General features: G+C 43.0%; 1 protein-coding gene across 1 annotated transcript in view; it reads left to right on the top strand.

The window, feature by feature from the left end:
- ADAMTS18 (ADAM metallopeptidase with thrombospondin type 1 motif 18) overlaps positions 1–24,327 on the top strand; it is a 145,930-nt gene that overhangs the window by 106,035 nt on the left and 15,568 nt on the right. Inside the window, exons 15-16 of the mRNA XM_018061740.1 lie at positions 17,347–17,488; positions 19,964–20,090. Coding sequence (XP_017917229.1) covers positions 17,347–17,488; positions 19,964–20,090 — 269 coding nt within the window. The remainder of the gene's footprint in view (positions 1–17,346; positions 17,489–19,963; positions 20,091–24,327) is intronic.

The following is a 24,327-nucleotide window of genomic DNA, read 5'->3' as shown; positions in this document are numbered from 1 at the left end:
ATCTATTGTGTTTTTTTGGATTCTGTTCCCATTTAGGTTATTACAGAGTATTGAGTAGAGTTCCCTGTGGTATAATTTTCTTTACCAGCTGAGCCACAAGTGAAGCCCAAGAATACTGAAGTGGGTAGCCTATCCCTTCTCCAGGGGATCCTCCCGATCCAGGAATCAAACTGGGATCTCCTGCAATGCAGGCAGATCCTTTACCAGCTGATTTATCAGGGAAGCCCCGGTGCTATACAGTAGGTCCTTATTGGTATCTCTGAATATTTTAAATATAGCAGTATGTGCATGTTAATCCCAAACTCCCAAACATACAGCTCAACCTTCCCCACCACACTCCCCGCTGATGACTATAAGTTCATTCTCTAAATCTGTAAATCTGTTCCTGATATGTAAATAAGTTCACTCACATCGTTTTTTAAAGTTGACACGTATAAGTGATAGCATACGACATTTGCCTTTCTCAGCCTGACCTACCTGACTTACACGATCATCGTTTGGTCAATCCATGTTGCTGTTGCTGCAAGTGGCATTATTTCACTCTTTTTTGTGATGAATATCCCGCTGTTTATATGTACCATGCCTCTGTCAGTGGGCATTGAGATTGTTTCGTGCCTTGGCTTTTGTAAATAGCGCTGCAGAGAAGGTTGGGGTGCGTGTGTCTTTTTGGAGTAATGGTTTTCTCCAGACAAATGCCCAGGAGTGGGACTGCTGTGTCATGTGGTAGCTCTGTTTTAGTGTTTTAAGTGAACTGCATACTGTTCTCCATAGTGGTTGTGCCAATTCACATTCCCACCAGCAGTGCAGGGGCATTCTCATTTCTCCACACACTCTCCAGCATTTACTTTCTGTAGATTTTTTGGTGATGGCCTTTCTGACTGGTATAATGTGATAGCCCATTGTACTTTTGGTTTGCATTTCTCTGATAATTAAATGTGGAGCATTTTTCCTTGTGCTTTTTGATGATCTGTATGTTTTCTATGGAGAAATGTCACTTTCGATCTCTCCATTTTTTGATAGGGTTTTTTGGTGTTTTTGACATAGCGCTGTCAGGTCTTTTATTTCAGAAGATGAAATTAGGAACCCCAAATCAAACTGGTTTTATCTTAGGGTAGTTTGGAGTTCAACAATGAATCCAGCCCCTGAAATCAGCCTGTAATTACATGGAAGGCATAGGAATTGAACTTTCTGGTTAAAGACTTTGAGACTTGTTTTTCAGTCCTAATTTTTTAGATGGATATGTTTGTTTTCTTTTCTATCAAGCATCTGAGCAGCCAATGTCTTTTCTTTAGGAAAGGTATATTTTCTTTAAAGATATATTTAGCTTGCAAGGAATCCGTTTTAGAGCAACATGGCTTCCTAAGTTTTACCATGAAGCCTTTGATCCATCTCTAAGCAAATGTACACAAACCAAGTTCTGTGGCTAGAAAATTACTGAATCAGAAGGTGGGTACCTCTCACAGCTTCTGCCACCAGCGACCGGAACCGAGTCCAGATGATTCCTCACGAGAAACACGTGTTTTCCTGCTTAATGACAAGCAACCACTTTTTGTTGTTGTTTCTCTGTCCAATTTTCTTCATAATTACAAAGCCCTTCCGGTAGGTTTTCACAGTTCTGTCTGTAATTTAAGGTTTGCTGTTAACCATAAGTTATCTTCAGGAAAACCACAACAAAGAATGAGACAAGAAGTGATGGAAAGTGCAAAGCAGAATCACAGAGCTCCTTCTGACTTTCATCTTTAGAACCTGAATGTCCCCTGTCATTGTCTGTGTTGATCAAATTAAACAGATGATGGACACATTGTCACTGAATACTATGCCAGCCTCAAGCTGAGAATTTTTATTTGTGCTTTGCTTAATTTAAGCATCCCTTCTTATCTCATTTATCTCTGTTATTTAATTCTGATTAAAACTAAATCTTTGGACTGTTCACTGGGTCTAAACATTTTCCTAATGATTTGTGGCTATTTTTGAGAAATGAAAAGAATGATCTTCATTGGTGATGGAGTTCTACAAGAGCAGTCAGCTATATCATCTATCTCCTTGCAAATACATAGAATTCCTGGTCATCCAGTGGTTAGAATTCCATGTTCTCACTGCTGAGAGCCCAGGTTCAATCCCTGGTTGGGGAACTGAGATCCTAGCAGCCTCAGGGCATGGCTAAAAAACAAACCAACAAAAACAGCTGGATTGTCCTCGCAAATACAGACAGATCCTTGGGTGCGGGTGGAAACCAAAATGTAAGGGGAAAAATTGGGCTGATCTAAATACAATTATAAGACATAAAGCCTTTCCCAGATTCAACTGGGTATGCATGGTTTTCTAAAATTTCATTACTATATAAATGCGATTAAAACTAAAGATCTCTAGTAATACAAAATGGTAGTTTTACCACAATGCAGTAAGGTCACATTCGCCTAGCTATTGTTTTTACAACAGCTTTATGTACACATTCTGCTTATAGATTCAGTGAAAGATCCAGTTGATGTGCTTGGAATGTGGCTTGTCTGAAAATAATCCATAGGGAAACTTGTATGATTAATTGGTCATGCCTTGCTTGTATTCTTTAAAGGAGGCATGGTTTCATTCAAAACTAGCAACTATTTTTAAAAATCCAACTCAGTAACCTAGTATTATATCTATTTTATCTTTTAAAAGAATTTGGGTTAATGACTATAATATTTAAATTGTACGTTATTGCTCTCAGAAGAATATGGTCAAATTTGAGGTCAGTTTTTATCACATGCTCATGCCTCTCCAAGACTGATAGAACACAGTGATTCTAAAAACTGGAAAACTCACAATAAGCAATAAATTACATTTTCTAAAGCTAGACCATGTATCAGTCTCCAAGTCATCCATCCACGGCCATCTTCTTTAAAGAAAGGAAGTTCAAGTTCATATGCCTTTCCATGCAACTATGAATTGAATCAAAATGAATACTTCTGGAGCCAAAAATATGTTCACTCCAATATGAATTGTTGAATGTGTTTTACAATCCCATGGGATGCTGAAATCGAAGTGTGGGAACCTAACAAAATGGAAAATGCTGTTCTACCCACAGAAAGTGTGTGTTAGTCGCTCAGTCATGCCCGACTCTTTGCGACCCCATGGACTGCAATCCACCAGGTTCCTCTGTCCATGAGATTTTCTAGGCAAGGATACTGGGGTGGGTTGCCATTTCCTTCTCCAGGGGATCTTCCCAACCCAGGGATCGAACCCAGGTCTCCTGCATTGCAGACAGATTCTTTACCGACTGACCTACCCACAGAAAGTACAAGTCTGTGAAAGAAAGCGCTTTCTCTCTTGGCCTCTTAAAATGACTGCATGGTCACTAAGCTCTTACCATAGTGTAAAACTCAGCAGAAGGGTGTGTTTGCCAAAAAACAAGAAGATGACAGTGTAAGGATAACGTCCCTCTTTATATCTCATTCATTTATGTTAATCAGATCCTCTCAATATCTTAGCTAACTCCTATCTTCAGCTACCTTGGCATGTATTGATTTAGGTAGCTACCTTCAAAGCAATATTCCTCTGTTTATTTCCTCTCAGTGTCTGACTTAAAAAAAAAAACAAAAACACTAAACTTCCTGTTGCGTGCCCATTCACTGCCCAGCCCTATATAGACATTGGAGATACATAAATGTTTAAGACATAAATCATGTCTAGTCAAAGCTATGGTTTTTCCAGTGGTCATGTGTGGATGTCAGAGTTGGACCAAAAAGCAAGCTGAGCACTGAAGAATTGATGCTTTTGAACTGTGGTGTTGAGAAAGACTCTTGAGAGTCCCTTGGACAACAAGGAGATCCAACTAGTCCATCCTAAAGGAAATCAGTCCTGAATATTCATTGGAAGGACTCATGCTGAAGCTGAAACTCCAATACTTTGGCCACATGATGCGAAGAGCTGACTCATTGGAAAAGACCCTGATGCTGGGAAAGATTGAAGGCAGGAGGAGAAAGGGACAACAGACGATGAGATGGTTGGATGGCATCACGGACTCAATGGACATGACTTTGAGTAAACTCTGGGAGTTGGTGATGGACAGGGAGGCCTGGCTTGCTGCAGTCCATGGGATTGCAAAGAGTTGGACACAACCGAGTGACTGAACTGAACTGAACATGTCGCCAAATCATTATAGTTGCAGGTCTTTAAGGAATGTAAAGAGTGAGTTTTGGTATGTGAGTCTCATTCTTTTTGAAGCAACGTGAGTTTGAACAGGAAGCACCTCTTTAAACTGTTGGTGATACAGGTCCCTCTGATACTACTGTGTTACTCTGCATGAGGCACTTAAACTGTCTGATGATAGTTTATGATACTCTGGGAAATAATTTCCCCAGGCTAAACTAATATCCTCTGCTCTGTCCTGTAGCACTATCCTGAAGCACTTCTAAGCACCTGAAACCCTCTATTGCTGAGAGATCTTTGTAGCTTCCATAGTCAGCGTAGTATCTAGAACATCAGTTCAGTTCAGTTCAGTCGCTCAGTCGTGTCCGACTCTTTGTGACCCCATGAATTGCAGCACGCCAGGGCTCCCTGTCCATCACCAACTCCCAAAGTTCACTCAGACTCACGTCCATTGAGTCAGTGATGCCATCCAGCCATCTCATCCTCGGTCGTCCCCTTCCCCTCCTGCCCCCAATCCCTCCCAGCGTCAAAGTCTTCTCCAATGAGTCAACTCTTTGCATGAGGTGGCCAAGGTAAACCAGAGTTTCAGCTTTAGCATCATTCCTTCCAAAGAAATCCCAGGGCTGATCTCCTTCAGAATGCACTGGTTGGATCTCCTTGTAGTCCAAGGGACTCTCAAGAGTCTTCTCCAATACCACAGTCCAAAAGCATCAATTCTTCGGCACTCAGCCTTCTTCACAGTCCAACTCTAACATCCATACATGACTATTGGAAAAATCGTAGCCTTGACTAGACGGACCTTTGTTGGCAAACTAATGTCTCTGCTTTTGAATATGCTATCTAGGTTGATCATAACTTTTCTTCCAAGGGGTAAGCATCTTTTAATTTCATGGCTGCAGTCACCATCTGCAGTGATTTTGGAGCCCCCAAAAATAAAGTCTGACGCTGTTTCCACTGTTGCCCCATCTATTTCCCATGAAGTGATGGGACCGGATGCCATGATCTACGTTTTCTGAATGTTGAGTTTTAAGCCAACTTTTCACTCTCCTCTTTCACTTTCATAAAGAGACTTTTGAGTTCCTCTTCACTTTCTGCCATAAGGGTGGTGTCATCTGCATATCTGAGATTATTGATATTTCTCCCAGCAATCTTGATTCCAGCTCAGGCACTCAGAAAAAAAAAAAAAAAAGTTAATGAATGACATCTGATGAGAAAATTCATTCATTCATTTAAAGAGTAGAATCTTCTTTCCAAGTTGAAAAATCATCCATGGAGACAGCAAATGAATCAAGTGACAGGTGACTTTCTCTGACCCAAGTCAAGAGTGACAGGGCCAGCCTCTCCTCCCTATTTCTGTCCCAAACAACCATCATAATCTGAAGTTCTCTGAAATGCTTCTGCGGTACACATTTTAAAAACCACTGGATTTCCTCATCTGTTAGGACTAGTCTTAGAACTGTACCATTGAAAGTTAAGTACAGTGAAAAGCATTCAAAGTATTGAAATCTGATCTCTTCAGTTGCATTTGAGGAATCAATCTGCTTTCTAAAAGGCTTGCCTTTCCCAAAGTAAATAATTTACGCATAAAAACTTGCTGACCAGTTAGCTCACAGTTGACTCACCTTGATCTGAGGGAACAGCAACTTGCCCTTCCAGGGTAGGGGATTAACTAGATCTTTTCACTTATTTCTGGGTGTTTCCTGGTACACAGCAGGAGTAATATAGTCCTGGGAAAGACTGACTGCTGTCAGTGAACCCCAAGAAATAAGTGCATGGCCTGACATCAAATAGAAGTGTCCCCTGCTTCTGGTTATCTTTATATGTCAGAACTTTATGGAATGCCTTCAGAGTGAAGCTCAGTTTAAATGGAAAACAGACTTTCACTTTTATCATTGAATCACGTGCCTGCCCCATTTTCAGATGGTCTCTTGGAAAGAATCTTCATTCTCCTTGGAACCCAGATCCCACAGGGTCCACCGTTTGCAACAGGTGGACGTCAGTTTAGACTGTGCTGGCCTTCTTGATTTCCTTGGTGGCCAAGAGGAAATTCCTAAGGACAATTAAGGATTTATATGATTGTCTGAGTTCTTAAATATTTTAGGCATTATTTAAGTCCATCAATCAAATTTTTATTTCAAAGTACAAATATACATGTATTACATGTAAATGACTTGGAGAAACGGAGTTCATTTTCATGATCCTATTTCTGCCTCAGCCAGGGGAAAACAACCCATACACATGCACACCCCAGATCAGAAAGAAATCAATATTGATTTGGCAACTGCACACTTTCTGAGATCACTACAGACACAGCTATTATAAACTAGATAATTTCCATGTCTTTCTGTATGTCCGCTTATCCCCCACAGCATGGGTCTGGCATAGAGTCTAAGGAATTTCTTATTGAACTAGTGCACTCATTAGTCATCTCAAACGTAGAAAAGTCAGCTTATATTTCAGTAGTTTTCAGTATATTATATATGGACCTACCCTATTTTTTTGGCTAGGTTTGAGAACACAAGGAAAACTGGATCTTTGTTACTTGTGCACCCCACATAGCTAAATTCTCTGTGTGTGTGTCTTGTATAAGGAATTATATTTTGAAGTGGTTCAGTTCAGTTGCTCAGTCGTGTCCCACTCTCTGCAACCCCATGGACTGCAATGCACCAGGCCTCCCTGTCCTTCACAAACTCCCAGAGTTTACTCAAACACATGTCCATTGAGTCGATGATGCCATCCAACTATCTCATCCTCTGTCGTCCCCTTCTTCTCCCACCTTCAATCTTTCCCAGCATCAGGGTTTTTTCCAGTGAGTCAGTTCTTCACATCAGGTGGCCAAAGTATTGGAGTTTCAGTGTCAGCATCAGTCCTTCCAATGAATATTCAGGACTGATTTCCTTTAGCATGGACTGGTTGGATCTCCCTGTACTCCAAGGGACTCTCAAGAGTCTTCTCCAACACCACAGTTCAAGAGCATCAATTCTTCAGTACTCAGCTTTCTTTATAGTCCAACTCTCACATCCACACATGACCACTGGGAAAACCATAGCTTTGACTAGACGCACTTTTGTTGGCAAAGTAATGTTTCTGCTTTCTAATATGCTGTCTAGACTGGTCATAACTTTTCTTCCAAGGAGCAAGAGTCTTTTAATTTCCTGGCTGCAGTCACCATCTGCAGTGATTTTGGAGCCCAGAAAAATAAAGTCTGACACTGTTTCCACTGTTTCCCCATCTATTTGCCATGAAGTGATGGGACCAGATGCCATGATCTTAGTTTCTGAATGCTGAGTTTTAAGCCAACTTTTTCACTCTCTTATTTCACTTTCATGAAGAGGCTCTTTAGTTCTTCTTTGCTTTCTGCCATAAGGGTGGTTTCATCTGCGTATCTGAGGTTATTGATGTTTCTCCCAGTAATCTTGATTCCAGCTTGTGCTTCTTCCAGCCCAGCATTTCTCATGATGTACTCTGCATATAAGTTAAATAAGCAGGGTGACAATATACAGCCTTGACATACTCCTTTCTCGATTTGAAACCAGTCTGTTGTTCATGTCCAGTTCTAACTGTTGCTTCCTGACCTGCAAATAGGTTTCTCAGGAGGCACGTCAGGTGGTCTGCTATTCCCATCTCTTTAAGAATTTTCCACAATTTGTTGTGATCCACAGAGTCTCTTGCTTTTTCGATGATCCAACAGATGTTGGCAATTTGATCTCTGGCTCCTCTGCCTTTTCTAAATCCAGCTTGAACATCTGGAGTTCTGCATTCACATACTGTTGAAGCCTGGCTTGGAGAATTTTGAGCATTACTTTCCTAGCATGTGAGATGAGTGCAACTGTGCAGTAGTTTGAGCATTCTCTGGCATTGCCTTTCTTTGGGATTGGAATGAAAACTGACCTTTTCCAGTCCTGTGGCCACTGTTGAGTTTTCCAAATTTGCTGGCACATTGAGTGCAGCACTTTCACAGCATCATCTTTTAGGATTCGAAACAGCTCAACTGGAATTCCATCACCTCCAGTAGCTTTGTTTATAGTGATGCTTCCTAAGGCCCACTTGACTTCGCATTCCAGGATGTCTGGCTCTAGGTGAGTGATTAACACCATGTGATTATCTGGGTCATGAAGATCTTTTTTTGCATAGTTCTGTATATTCTTGCCACCTTTTCTTAATATCTTCTGCTTCTGTTAGGTCCTTACCATTTCTGACATGGTATAAATATGAAAACCAAAGTTCAGAGTTGAAATTGACACCTCCCTTTGTTGAAAAATAATCATTTAATCTGAAGTGTGTGTGTGTGTATACATACATATATATGTGAAAAGTGAAAATGTTAGTTGCTCAGTCATGTCTGACTCTTTGCAACCCCTCAGACTTGTAGCCCACCAGGGTCCTCTGTCCATGAGATTCTCCAGGCAAGAATAGTGGAGTGGGTTGCCATTCCCTTCTCCAGGGGATCTTCTTGACTCAGGGATTGAACCCAGATCTCCTGCATTGCAGGCAGATTCTTTACCATCTGAGCCACTAGGGAAGCCCATATATACATATGTACACAAATTATATATATATATGTATGTATGTGTGTGTATATATATCTGTGTATATGTATGTATGTATATATATTATATATATATATATGTGCTGGGCATTTGGAGTATGGCTGAAAACTTCATGTTTTTCCACTTCGAGATTGAGATATAGGTAACATAAAGTCGGTAATTTTGTCCTTTGTTTAAGTACAATGCAAAAGGCCCGTTTAGTATATAATTTTAAAGGGCCTTGGCAATGAGAATTAAAACAAAAATTCTCTATTTTTCATGATTAATGAAGGTGTCAACTTAGAGATGATAACGCTCTGTAGAAGTGACTGAAGATCAGCTGTTTCATTAGCTGTTGCATGCTAGCTCTCTCCCCCAACCCTGCCCCTGCGCCCCCTCGGCCCCCCTCTTCCCTCCCAGCTGCCTCTCCCCTCTCTTCTTCCTCTGCTTTATTCTGTTTCTCCGTCTGTGTTTCTCTCTCACACGCAGTCACACACAAGCACACACAACAACGAATGAGTCACATTCTCCATCAAACTGTCGTGAAGTTGGAGGGTAGGTGAGGAAATTCATCATGAGTGTTTCATTATAAAGTAACTTCATCCCCGTCTGATAAACAGTGATTTAGGCTGACATGATAACACGGGTTGCTAGTCTAAGACTGAAATATGATCATCTGTATTTGTACAGCATTCCTTTTTTTTTTTTTTGGAAAAAAAGGTCTTAAAAAGAAAAGCTCTCCTTCACCTTAAGGGTTTTTTATTCCCCTCTCTGTTAAGAGGCCAGAAGGGAGTGTTTAACTCTTTGAAAGCCCATTCCCAATTAATCATGTACCGAGGGAGAGTGCCGCTGACCCCTACAGCAGCGTTTGTAACGACAGCAAGTGAGAAATAGGTTAACCACAGGCCAGTTTCAAGGCAGAAAAAGACATCTCAAGAAAATTACTACCATAAACAACTTCCTCCACTCTTTGGCCAAAGGCGATGATGGGTGGGTTGGGGGGAGACCAGGTGGACGGACACGTTGATCACCGAGTTGACGGTGTGGGAGCGTCATGGCCAGGGACGTCCCTTCTCATCCAGCTCCTTCCTCATGACCCTGCTGTCTGCACCCCTTCCCCCACGGGGCAGGGGCCGAGATGAGCAAAGATGTGCCTCGGGATAGAATCAGTGTCGGGGAGAGAGATTAGCCAAGGAGCAGGGACGGAGTGAAGCCACGGCTCAGGAGAGAGGCCGGGAAGCGGTGGAGGACTAATAGAGACCAGATGACGGGGAACCCGAGGCTCTGGAGGACGAGCCAGACGTGCTCCCGAGATGCCGCATCACTTCTCCCCGGGTTGCCGTTCGCTGTTTGAAGGGTGGGCCTCCGGTTAATTCGCGGCAAATACTTCTGTGACAGGTTGGAGCGCGCTCTTTCTCTCCCCTAAACTCCCAGGAATGTGGATGAGTCGAGGTTCAGTGTGTCAGCCCACACCTTTGAAGCCGCCTCGTAGATGGACTTCCAAGGCCCCGGTCGGGGTCTTTGTGGTGCTCCGTCCTGTCAAATCCGACTCACTCACACCTAATCCCAGAGATGATACCTGCTCGTGTTCTTCAGGCTTTGAAGCAAACAAGAAGCTGGGGGCAACTGGCTGATTTTTCACATCACGAGGCTTCCCAGAAACTCACAGGATCATACAGAATCATGAACTCACACCACAAAAACGATTCCTCCTCTGACTTAGGCAACATGTAACGTACTGTGAAATCCATCATCAGAAGGGGTCGATCTGTAAAGTTGGTTGAATTTCAGCTGTTGAAACGGTATTTAAAACAAACATTTCTGTAAATGAATGGGGAAATGGATTGAGGATATTAAAAATCACAAATCCTTAACTCAGATATTAGCATCTTCAAGAAGCGACATTTTCAGATTGGAACCCGATAGCACAATGTATGTGTTAGAGCATGTTATTGGATCCCAGTGACAATATCTTTTCAGTGTTCCTCCAGTCTTGAGAATTTTAAATTAGAATCCTAGATAGGACATTTCAGAGCTGGAGGTGCAGTGTCTTGAGAGTTAAGAGGTCAAGTTTGCGAGTCATGCAGTATCAGAAACTTGAGTTCCCCATGTTGCTACTTACTGCTGCTGCTAATAAGTCACTTCAGTGACCTTTAGTGACCCCATGGACTACAGCCTACCAGGCTCCTCCATCCAGGGGAAGAGTACTGGAGTGGGTTGCCATTGCCTTCTCCGGTTTCTACTTTCTAGCTGCGTTCATCTACAAGACTAGGGTATTAATAGCACTGTGCCTTCCTCATGGTGTCATTATTAATTGTAAAAGAGATAATGCTGTACAATGCTTTGCCTGGCATAAACACCATAAGTATGGCTATTATTATTTTTTAAAGCTATCAGGTACATTATTACATTATTGAAGATGAGAAATACGCTTCCAAGCCTGCACTAAATAAAAAGCTGGTCTTTAGAACCTAACTATAACTCTTTAGTTTCCACGGGAGGGTTTGTTGTTCAGTCACTAAGTCATGTCCAACTCTTTGTGACCCCATGGATTGTAGCACACCAAGAGTTTCACTGTCTCCATGTCCGTCAAGTCCGTGATGCCATCCAACCAGCTCAATCTCTGTTGTCCCCTTCTCCTCCTGCCCTTGATCTTTCCCAGCATGGGGGTCTTTTCCAGTGAGTCATCAGGTGGCCAAAGTAATGGAGCTTCAGCTTCAGCATCGGTCCTTCCAATGAATATTCAGGATTGATTTCCTTTAGAACTGACTGGTTGGATCTCCTCGCAGTCCAAGGGACTCTCAAGAGTCTTCTCCAGCCCCATGGTTTGAAAGCATCAATTCTTCAGTGCTCAGCCTTCTTTATGGTCCAACTCTCACATCCATACATGACCACTGGAAAAACCATAGCTTTGACTAGATGGACCTTTGTCAGCAAAGTGATGTCTCTGCTTTTTAATATGCTGTCTAGGTTGGTCACAGCTTTTCTTCCAGGGAGCAAGCGTCTTTTAATTTCATAGGATTAGGATAACTTCTTTAAAAGAAAAACATAGGTCTTCAATGATGAAACAAAGATGAAGCTGTCTGAAGGCCTTTTATAGTTTGCATATTAAAGAATAAAAGTGGGAGTGAAAGCAAGCTATTTACCAAAGATTACTCCGTGTGTCCTTTATTTTAACCCGTGTGCACCCGAGCAGAACCTGCATGCCCTCCTTCGGAGGGGAACTGGTCGAGTCCAGCCTCATCTGTGGTTTTCCAGCTTAAGCTATAAATTTTATCACTCCGCACCCTGTGGTCAGAGCTGCTGGAGTGTTGTGTCTGAAGTCAGGTGGTTTGTGTGTTCAAGGTAGACATTAAACAGTTCTACTGTGGACCTGGAAGCATTTAAGGAGGTTGCTTGCCAGCTATAAATTAAGAGACTCAATGCCAGTTGGCTGGAAAATTCTCTGGCCTGAGTCCAGTTAAGTAGACTGAATTCCTGGTGATCTTTCCGAATGTGTGCACTTCACAGCCAGGCCACACAGTTCTCTGGGCCACGTTGGGATGGTGTGCTGTGATGCCGCCAGTGGTGGGGGGCAGCAGTGTTGGGGAGTGGCATCTGCAGGACCCGGGGGGTCTCCGTGTTCTCCACTAGTGCCGAAGAAGGTTACTGACAGCGCTTGACAGGACTGCTGAAAATATTCTAAAATAAATGTCAGTGACAGGGATGAGCATTTCCAGATGACGTGTTGTTTCAGAGGCACCTAGAATCTGGGCTGTGTGGTTATCGTACGTCGTCCCGAGGTCCCCTTGCTGCAGAGCTTCGGGTGGGACAGGCTGTCTGCAGTCGAGGTGACGGTCATCGTCACTCAGGTGTAGACAGACCTGCCAAATTCATTCTCCCTCTGAGAAGAGTGGTCAAAGCCAGCATTAGACCACAGGGCCGTTTAGAACTTGGAACCTTTTTCATTGTGTCTTAAACTGACGCAGGCGGCAAAACCTCAGCCTTAAGCTTGGGCTGAGGTGGCTTTGTGGATGTGGACCCCGCAGTCACCGGGGACCTGGGGCTCAGAGGCTCACAAGGGCCCTGTGATTGGTTTAATGCTCTGTTGTCACCAACTTGAAATCCTTAATCACTTTTTTAAACAAGGGGCCTTTCATTTCCATTTTGCCCTGGGCACACTCCCCGCCCCGCCCCCCACGAATTATGTAGCCATTCCTGAGGGTGGAATTGACTTTTTAAAAACAAAGTCTAGTCTTTTTTTAGAATGGGGTGAAGGACAGACTCACAGAGATTGTTTTAGCCAGACAGACAGTCTGTTTCTAAAGGATTGGCTAGTACAGGCATAAGATGGTGAAAGATAAGATGACTGCTGTGTATTTCATTCTTGGTTACTTTCTTGCTCATACAGGATAAAGAAAAGGGCAGAGAATGCTTTAATTATCATTGAGAAGCAAATAATGTGATTGGCAAATACTCATCTTTTATGTATTTAATCTTGGCATTTATTTGTTTAAATAATTACCTTAAGAAGCCTTTAAATTCTACACTCAGCTTTCTGCGGGTTTATAGGAATATTGTCTTTTAGCCTATGTGATTACACACACAATTCTCCTGTGACCTTCCAGATTGGGGTTGTTTAGTCGCTCAGTCGTGTCTGACTCTTTGCAACCCTATGGACTGTAGCCCACCAGGCTCTTCTGCCCATGGGATGGAGTGGATTGCCATTTCCTTCTCTAGGGGAGGATCTTCCCAAATAAGAGAGGGAACCCGAGTCTCCTGCTTGGCAGGCCGATTCTTTACCACTACGCCTGGGAAGCCCGACCTTCCAGATGCACAGACATTATAATGGTGCTGTGAGCCCCTGGATTTGGGTGTTGTTGAAATGCGAGCTTAGTTAGTTGGCTGCCTCGGGTCTTGACTGTGGCACCTGGGACCTTTCACTCTAGTTGTGATGTGCGGGCTTTAGTAGCTGTAGCGCCAGGACCGCGTTGCTCCATCCAAGGCATGTGGGATTTTAGTTCCCCAGCCAGGAACGAACCTGGGTTCCTTGTATTGCAAGGCAGATTCTTAACCACTGGACCACCAGGGAAGTCCCTGATTTTTTTTTTAAAGTTGAGAGTCATATTCATTTGTGCGTTCAGTGAATACATTAACATGTCCAACCAACAAAATATAAACTGTATGTCCTATAGGCCATTGGCTGTAAAACTGTAATAATAATACATTTGTTAGTTTTCCTTTTCTTTGCATTTCTATTGGGGATCCCTTTCCCCTATGGGAGTGGAAGCCAGGAACCAGTTTGAATGCGGCGGGGAATGGGTGGTCCTAGAAAGTGGAGATAAGTGAGCGGATTTCTTTACCTGGAGCACCTGGACTTGAAACGTCTGTCTGAGGTGCGTGCGTGATGCAACTCCACTGCACTGCATTCTGGAGTTAGTAATAGGTGGCTGTAAGTGGGGTATTTATTCTAAGGTTTTACGTGTGCTTCTTTTATGCCTAACACCTGCTGACCTTGATTCTGAGAAGGTTTTCCTTGGTGACTAGTGAGAATTTGGCATTTGTCCATTTTAATGGTTCTTCCTGTTGTGTTTTGTTTTCTGCTTTGGATGGGGGTGCGGGAAACAAAGACCCATCTATTAACAGTTTGGTTTTTTCTGGGAGGCACCAAGACTTTGTTTTGTTGGCTGACAAAGGATGACTGCACCGTGGAATCTTCAGAGTAAGCTGTGATACTTCTGGAGACAGTTAAGCTGATAGTAAAGTGGAAGCCGTTTCGTAGCAGCCCAGGGAGTGGCCTGGCACAATGGAGGTCCTTGAACCGCTGCCACCCACCCAGCTTTAATTGAGGTGGGATCCCACCAGACAGAGATAGAGCCAGGGGTTCCTATTTTTAACTGGAAATCTGCTTTGGGGGCATGAATGCCCAGCTCTGGTGGTAACAGATTTTCCGCAAGACTCATGGGATGGGAGAGAACCAGCTATTTTTACCCATGCTTTGAATATGAAGGAAAAAAAGAGACATAGCTAGGAAAAGAGAGGATCAGCAAAGGAGGCCAATAATGTGTTTGCCCACACCAAAAAGAAAGTGATCTCCAGACACAGAGAACAAAGGTATGGTTACCAAAGGGGGAAGTGGGGAGGGATCAGTTGGGAGTTTGGGATTAATAGATACACACTGCTATATATAAAATAAATAAACAACAAGGACCTACTTATGGCACCAGAAACTATTCAGTATCTTATAATAACCTGTAATGGAAAAGAATCTGAAAAAGAATACACACACACACACACACACACACACACACACAGAGAAAGTTATAGATATGTGTATGTGTATTGTGTGTGTATGGCTAAGTCACTTTGCTGTGCATCCGAGATGAATACCACATTGTAACTCAACTATACTTCAATGAAAAGTAAATACAAAACAAGGTGATGTCTTGCCGTCTTTACGCACATTTTGTTGGAGTGTCTAAGTTCTATTTTAGACTCATTTACCAGTCACCTGTGTGATCTTGCACAACTTCTTTCTTCTCAGGGTTTTTTTTTCCTGTGAAAAATTAGCCACATTCTAGAGTTGGAGAAGGCGATGGCACCCCACTCCAGTACTCTTGCCTGGAAAATCCCATGGACGGAGGAGCCTGGTAGGCTGTGGTCCATGGGGTCACTAAGAGTCGGACATGACTGAGAGACTTCACTTTCACTTTTCACTTTCATGCACTGGAGAAGGAAATGGCAGCCCACTCCCGTATTCTTGCCTGGAGAATCCCAGGGACGAGGGAGTCTGGTGGACTGCTGTCTATGGGGTCACACAGAGTCGGACACGACTGAAGCGACTTAGCAGCAGCAGCAGAGTTGTTAGAGGACTCTTGAGATAATGCAGTGCAAAAGCCCAACAGAGTGTCTGACATCCGCAAAGTGCCTGTAAATGATGGCTCTTTTGGTGGCCACACCTGTTAGGGTCAGATTTGTCCCAGGTCCTTGCCCCTTGGAGGTCAAATCCATTCCAGTACCAACTCTTACTTCTGATCGTGTTTCTTTTTGTCCTATCTGCTCATCCTAGTACAGTTAACAGACATATACGCTTGGGCAAATTCTCTTTGGAAGTCCTATCGGACATCTGCCTGGATTCTGGAGTTGGTGATAGGTGATTCTAAGTGGGGTGTTTATTCTAAGGTTTTATGTGTGCTTCTTTTGTGCCTAACACCTGCTGGCATCCGGGAGACAGGTTATAAGTTGTGGGCCAGAATCAATCATAAAAACTTATATATGTAGATGAGTTTCAACTCCTGGTGGCTCAGATGATCATCTGCCTGCAGTGCAGGAAACCCAGGTTTGACCCCTGGGCCAGGAAGATCCCCTGGAGAAATGGTTGGTTACCCACTCTAGTATTCTTGCCTGGAAAACCCCATGGACAGAGGAGCCTGGCCGGCTTACAGTCCATGGGGTCGCAAAGAGTCAGATGTGACCGAACGAAAAACTCTTTCATTATTTGTGGGGCACCACTGTGTGTGAGAACCAGGCTAGGCTTTCATGTTTCATGTGAAGGTTAAAACTGTATAGTTTGGCCTCCCTTCAACATAATGTAAAGATCTATTTTCTTGCTTTCTTAACTGGTTTTACCCAGAATTGAGGGTCATGGGCTTATAGCAAATGTACTGTTCCGCTACTAGCTTTCCACATCACAGCTTTGACTCTCTGGAGCTACACATTTTAAAGTGTCATGGGCAGGCTTCCAGTCAACATAAAGTGTACTTGGGGACAATGACATGAACCAGCTCTGAGATCAAAATGTCGTGCAGTTCAGTCTCTTAATCATGTCCAACTCTGTGACCCCATGGACTGCAGCACGCCAGGCCTCCCTGGCCATCACCAACTCCCAGAGCTTACTCAAACTCATGTCCATCGAGTTGGTGATGCCATCCAACCATCTCATCCTCTGCTGTCCCCTTCTCCTCCCACCTTCAGTCTTTCCCAGCATCAGGATCTTTTCCAGTGAGTCAGTTCTTTGCATCAGGTGGTCAAAGTATTGGAGTTTCAGCATCAGTCCTTCCAATGATTATTCAGGACTGATTTCCCATAAGATGGACTGGTTGGATCTCCTTACAGTCTAAGAGACTCTCAAGAGTCTTTTCCAACACCACAGTTCAAAAGCATCAGTTCTTCAGCATTCAGCTTGCTTTATTGTCCAACTCTCACATCCATATATGACCACTGGAAAAACCATACTTTGACTAGACAGACCTTTGTTGGCAAAATAATGTCTCTGCTTTTTAATATGCTGTCTAGGTTGGTCATAGCTTTTCTTCCAAGGAGCAAGCATCTTTTAATTTCATGGCTGCAGTCACCATCTGCAGTGATTTTGGAGCCCAAGAAAATAAAGTCTGTCACTGTTTCCATTGTTTCTCCATCTATTTGCCATGAAGTGATGGGACCAGATGTCATGATCTTGGTTTTCTGAATGTTGAGTTTTAAGCCAACTTTTTCACTCTCCACTCTAACTTTCATCAAGAGGCTCTTTAGTTCTTCTTCATTTTCTGCCCTAAGGGTGGTGTCATCTGCATATCTGACGTTATTGATATTTCTCCCAGCAATCTTGATTCCAAAATGTTGTATAAATAGTTTTAAAATGTTGAGTGAGGTGTCTGGAATTCCAGGGTCTGACCTGCGTCTTGATCTCTGATTTGTATCTTATACTGTGCAGATTCTCATGCAAGGCAAAAACCCAGGAATAGCTTGGAAGTATGCACTTCCCAAGGTCACAAATGGAACTCTGCCAGCCTCAGAAAGACACAGCTACGCCTGGAGCACAGTGCAGACAGATTGCTCCGTCTCCTGTGGGGGAGGTAGGTTTCCCAATTCTGTCTTCCACATCTTCTCTTAAAACAGGTTCTTCCACTCCAGACCTCTTTCAGTTGTCTGGTTGAAATAAGCAACAAAAGAACTATCTTTATGAGAACTGTCACTATTTAGAGGGAAAAAAATCAAATATTATTTGTACTCTTTGGGGATTTTCCTATGTATTAATAGAAAGGAACCAACTCAAGCAAATCTCAAGTCAACTACAGCCAGGACATGAAAGTGATGCATCTGAAACTTCCAAGGGGGAAAAATATAAAACACGTGTCCCTTTGTTCTAAATATGAGGAGTGATGGGTTGCTATGTCCGCCAACAGTTTTCTTTCTTTCTGTCCTGGCTTTTTTGTTGTTGTCAACTTTTCAGGGGGAGATAGAGAAGGTAGGCGATAGGCAGTGAAAACACAGGCCAGGAGGGCTTAAGGCAGCAAGCTAACACATGGAGGAGGTGTAGTCTGTCCCCCAGGGGTGATGCCAGCAGAAACTCTGCAGGCAAGTGGATTCAATCTGAGAAATAACCCGTGTAAGGAAGGAAGAGTCATAGCCACCCCCTCAGTGAGTAGAAGGGAGACATTTTATTTAGACCTAAGAATATCACATATTTGTTGGTAAGTCAGTCTTTGTCACACTTGCCCCTTTGGGAAGAAGGCTGAAAGTCCGTAAGTGAGTCCATGACATGGAACCAGCGCGTGAAGGTTGGTCTCTCACTTCCTCATGCTCAGAGTGCCCGGGGACAGCAGGGCTTTCTATGGTGTCCTTCCCACTGGGCGAAACAGGGCGTCTTGGGACCAGGGACAGCAGAAATAGAGAAAACAAAGAAATCCTTATGTCTCTGAGGCCTGGGCTTTGGCTGCCCATGCTAGCTAACAAAGCAGGAGGATTACTTCTTTTTATAAAAGATAGAATAACTTAACTATATTTGATATATTTATAAATATATATTTAATATGCATATTATATACATATATTTAACATATAAATGATTAATATTTTAATAATTCTTAAACAGGAAAATATTTTTATTAATGCACATTTTAAAAGCAATATGCTATAAAGAAGAAAATAATCTCCCACAATCCTTTAATCAGCAGTAGCCAACGTTAATACTTTGGTCTGTATCATTCTATTCTTTTTCTCAAGCAAACATAAAAAATGCATGTGTTTTACATCCTCAGACACACGCCACACAAATCATTCGATCTTTTTTAAGGAACAGAAACCGTGCTATAGCCATGTCTTTATGCTCTTTTTCATGCAGTGTTTGAGTGTAATCAGTTGTTCATACATTGAATGGCCTCTAAGATCATTTTCAGTAATTTGTTGGTGTCCAGGGAATGCAGACCTTCTTGGAAAGGAGAGAGAGTCCATTTTCCACTTACAGGGAATAAATACAATCAAAGGGATGACGTTGGACAAATGCATTGTGGGATTCTGCCTTGCCTTGAATTAGCAACCCCTTCATGTGACTCACAGACCATGGTGTGTCTGAGGCATAAGAGGGGTCCAAATGAACACATTCTCCAGAAGCAAACTCTCAACTGTAGAGAGTCCTGCTGTTTTGATCAGTTCCTCCTGAACATAGTGCAGAAGGAAATGGCAACCCACTCCAGTGCTCTTGCCTGGAAAATCCCTTGGACAGAGGAGCCTGGTAGGTTACAGTCCGTAGGGCTGCAAAGAGTTGGACACAACTGAGTGACTTCACTTTCCTTTTCCTGAATATAAACCCACTTCAACCGAATCATTCTAGCAGGAGTGACTTTTCATTGCTGCTCAGATTCCATTTTAAGGAAAAGTCCATGTGAATAAAAACAATTAAAAGAGGAGGCAGGCTTCCTATATGGGGAGCTGTCAAATACAGTTACTCACAGAAAACTGTACACCTCCGATGAGAGGTCCTAACATGAACATTGAAAGCCAGGCAGTAGGGTGAACCATCAGAAATAAAACATGGAGTCGTATAAACAGGGATGAATACACGGTTGGTGAGTGCAAGTTTCCATTTATATATGCACCACAGTTTTATGGAAGTAAAAGTTGCTTCATGAAAACGCAGAATCTTAGAGTTTCCACAGTTAATTCACCCGTGACTGTTCTTTGAAGAACATTTTTCATTAGATATGTGCAATGGAAGTTAAAGCTTGTGAGACATTTCCCTTTACAGCGGCCCTGTTTTCAAAAGGTCGTTTTTTATCACTGTATGACTCTAGAATCCATGGTGGTCTCGAAAACTAAGAAGCTGCATGTTCAAAATATTGAACTATGTAAGCAGTTATCTCGGGAGAGGTGGAGATAGAAGTGGGATTCACATGTGTTGTAGATGTTTTCAAATAAAGTGTTTTCACACAATATTTGGATTCTGTCTTCAGTAAAATATCAGAATCCTGGTACATGGGAAGCTAAACTTGGAAACTAAATGGCATTGGTTATTTGTAGTTTTCACTTGGTAACTGTTGATGTCTTATTAGGTTACATAAGTGTCAAGGCTGTTTGCTTACGAGATCAAAACACTCAAGTCAATTCCTCATTCTGCAATGCAAGAGCCAGGCCAGCAGCTGAACCCAAAGTGTGCAACGCCTTCTCCTGCCCTGCCTAGTAAGTCATCTGGGACTGTCTCTCTGGTTGCACTTGCATTTGTGTGCTTTATTGTTGATATGTGATGATCAAAACCACTGTCAATGCCTCTGGTCAAAAGTGATTCAAAGATAGAAAGACTAACCCTCACCCTCTAAAAAGTCAATAAAAGAAAGAGACGATAGTTGGCATTAAAATATGTAACTTGAAAAACATAAATTTACTTTAAACGTTCAGACCCTGTCTATGCCAGTGTAATCCTGGGGTTTAAAAAAAAAGGCATAAAGGCATCGTTTTTTGACCTTTAGAGACCCCTCTTCTCTGAACTAAATCAAACAGATATTTAAATAACACAGAAACCTATATTAGCTAAATTTCCCTGTGGTTGTGCACTCAAGTTTTATAGAGTCATCCAAGAATTTAAAAATCGTATTGCTGTGCAACCCATGAAACCTCACATGCAAATTACCCAGTAGCAAGACACAAAGTCAAAAGGCAGGACCGCAGCCCGAGTGGTAACCCCATTTTTGATGAGTACACTCTGTGGGGATCTCAGTGGGTTTGCGATGGGATTGATTTTAGCCATGCTATTGTTTGAACACTAAGTTTAATGTTCCCAAGCCAAATGGAGTCCTTCTGGTTTGAGTTATCTTCTGCCAAATGTATTTATGTAGAGTTGACAGAGTTTCTTCTGAAGCAACGCCGTGCTCACTGATTTCCCTGATCATCTTAATAAGCAGTGTTTGCTTTGTGGTGATGCAATTATATCGTGCAATCTATTTTTCCTTGTAAAGAGTGTATGTCATAATCGTTTGGGGCTTCAGCTACCCACCGATCCCCTATGCCCAACTGTCAACTCGGGTTTTCTCTTAGAATTTGGAACCAGCTGTATCCTGAACACAAAAAGGAGAAAGAAATTTGAGGGGCTTCTGTGGATTCATCTTTTGCCAAGAAATGTCTGGCTCTAAACATATCCAGTGGCCCTAATAACCATATCAAACCTTGTGGAATAATCTGTCCTTTAGATGGGTTTGTGTATGTTTACATACATGTAGGGATTAAGCGTCTGAATACAGAGTTCCAAAGAATAGCAAGAAGAGATAAGAAAGCCTTCTTCAGCGATCAATGCAAGGAAATAGAGGAAAACAACAGATGGGAAAGACTAGAGATCTCTTCAAGAAAATTAGAGATACCAAGGGAACATTTCATGCAAGGATGGGCTCAATAAAGGACAGAAATGGTATGGACCTAACAGAAGCAGAAGATATTAAGAGGAGGTGGCAAGAATACACGGAAGGACTGTACAAAAAAGATCTTCACGACCCAGATAATCATGATGATGTGATCACTAATCTAGAGCCAGACATCTTGGAATGTGAAGTCAAGTGGGCCTTAGAAAGCATCACTACAAACAAAGCTACTGGAGGTGATGGAATTCCAGTTGAGCTGTTTCAAATCCTGAAAGATGATGCTGTGAAAGTGCTGCACTCAATGTGCCAGCAAATTTGGAAAACTCAGCAGTGGCCACAGGACTGGAAAAGGTCAGTTTTCATTCCAATTCCAAAGAAAGGCAATGCCAAAGAATGCTCAAACTACCGCACAATTGCACTCATCTCACATGCTAGTAAAGTAATGTGCAAAATTCTCCAAGCCAGGCTTCAGCAATACGTGAACCGTGAACTCCCTGATGTTCAAGCTGGTTTTAGAAAAGGCAGAGGAACCAGAGATCAAATTGCCAACATCTGCTGGATCACGGAAAAAGCAAGAGAGTTCCAGAAAAGCATCTATTTCTGCTTTATTGACTATGTCAAAGCCTTTGACTGTGTGGATCACAATTGACTGTGTGGATCACAATAAACTGGAAAATTCGGAAACAGATGGAATACCAGACCACTTGACCTGCCTCTTGAGAAATCTGTATGCAGGTTAGGAAGCAACAGTTAGAACTGGACATGGAACAACAGACTGGTTCCAAAGAGGAAAAGGAGTACGTCAAGGCTGTATATTGTCACCCTGCTTATTTAACTTATATGCAGAGTACATCATGAGAAATGCTGGGCTGGAAGAAGCACAAGCTGGAATCAAGACTGCCGGGAGAAATATCAATAACCTCAGATATGCAGATGACACCACCCTTATGGCAGAAAGTGAAGAGGAGCTAAAAAGCCTCTTGATGAAAGTGAAAGAGGAGAGCGAAAAAGTTTGCTTAACACTCAACATTCAGAATATGAAGATCATGGCATCCGGTCCCATCACTTCATGGGAAATAGATGGGGAAACAGTGGAAACAGTGTCAGACTTTATTTTGGGGGCTCCAAAATCACTGCAGATGGTGACTGCAGCCATGAAATTAAAAGACCGCTTGCTCCTTGGAAGAGAAGTTATGACCAACCTAGACAGCATATTCAAAAGCAGAGACATTACTTTGCCAACAAAAGTCCATCTAGTCAAGGCTATGGTTTTTCCAGTGGTCATGTATGGATGTGAGAGTTGGACTGTGAAGAAGGCTGAGCGCCGAAGAATTGATGCTTTTGAACTGTGGTGTTGGAGAAGACTCTTGAGAGTCTCTTGGACTGCAAGGAGATCCAACCAGTCCATTCTGAAGGAGATCAGCCCTGGGATTTCTTTGGAAGGAATGATGCTAAAGCTGAAACTCCAGTACTTTGGCCACCTCATGAGAAGAGTTGACTCACTGGAAAAGACTGTGATGCTGGGAGGGATTGGGAGCAGGAGGAGAAGGGGACGACAGAGGATGAGATGGCTGGATGGCATCACTCACTCGATGGACGTGAATCTGAGTGAACTCCGGGAGATGGTGATGAACAGGGAGGCCTGGTGTGCTGTGATTCATGGGGTCGCAAAGAGTCGGACACGACTGAGCAACTGAATTGATTGATTGATTGATAAGAATTGTCAAAACACTTGAATGGCAAGCTACTATCTTCTTATTTAAAGCCTCCTTTCCACCATTGTTGACCAACCCCATGGACTATACACTCTGTGGAATTCTCCAGGCCAGAATACTGGAGTGGGTAGCTGTTCCCTTCTCCAGGGGATCTTCCCAACCCAGGGATCGAACCCAGGTCTCCTGCATTGCAGGGAGATTCTTTACCAGCTGAGCCACAAGAGAAGCCCAAGCAAAGACAGGGACCCCATTTGTATGTACATCCATGAAGAGGGAGAGCATTGGTAATGCTTAACTTCTAGAACTTTCCTGATAACCCCATGTATTAACAGAAACAGTATTCTGTGCAGTGACCAAGTTCTCTGGCTATTTGGAAGCAGAGTTTCCCCTGCAGTGACCGCAGAGCTGGAGCAGTGGAATTTTTCGCTCTGTTTCCCTTTTTGCCACCTCTTACTTATCACAGTATTTTCTGTCGAGTAATGGGATCTTTTAGGGACTATTCTTCAGCAGGGATATACTAGGTATCAGGCCTTAGACCATTAGAATTCTAAGCACAGAGGCGTTCATCTGATCTAAGCCCGTTATTTTCCCTGTAACAACCATGTGATAATCCCTGAGAGCACGCCTGGTCCTCAGTTCAGGACTGGAAAATGGAGATGAGTAATTAGTAGTTGCTGCCACTGGAGAAGGAAAATGGCAACCCACTCCAGTGTTCTTGCCTGGAGAATCCCAGGGACGGGGGAGCCTGGTGGGCTGCCGTCTATGGGGTCGCACAGAGTCGGACACGACTGAAGCGACTTAGCTGCAGCAGCAGCCGCCATCAGGGAACCCACCATCTAATGGAAGAGGTGGATGTGCAAATAACTGAGATGCCGTGAGATGCACGCTGTCAGAGCGGCAGACGTGGAGAAAGCAGTAAGGGGACTCCCCTGGCGGGCCGGTGGTCAGGACTCCACGCTTCCATGGCAGGAGGCATCACAGTTCGATCCCCGGTTGGGGAAACTAAGATCCTGAAATGGAGAGTGAGTCTGGGGCCCACATGTGGAGAACCAAGCGTGTCACAAAAAGTATGTTACGCTCTTTCTAGTACTTTTCCAAATTCATATTTGCCACGTAAAGAAAGAAACTTGAATTTGGTGGACAAAAATGCCACCCTTATAGGCAAATGTTAAAACCAATACTCTCATGATAATAGATATCTTTTCTTTGCCTCTTACTGGAAGGTAAAGTGTTGTAAAAATGTAAGGAACCATTTGCTATCAGCTTTCTTTCACTAAATTAGATAACATGGATTATGCAGTGTTTTAGAATACTTGTAATCCTAGAACTTGTACGGCAGGTTCTCTAGACCAA

This window comes from Capra hircus, chromosome 18 (assembly GCF_001704415.2).
Source record: "Capra hircus breed San Clemente chromosome 18, ASM170441v1, whole genome shotgun sequence".
Classification (NCBI taxonomy): domain Eukaryota; kingdom Metazoa; phylum Chordata; class Mammalia; order Artiodactyla; family Bovidae; genus Capra; species Capra hircus.
The sequence above is the reverse complement of the archived record's forward strand: the minus strand, read 5'-3'. Positions and strand labels throughout refer to the sequence as shown.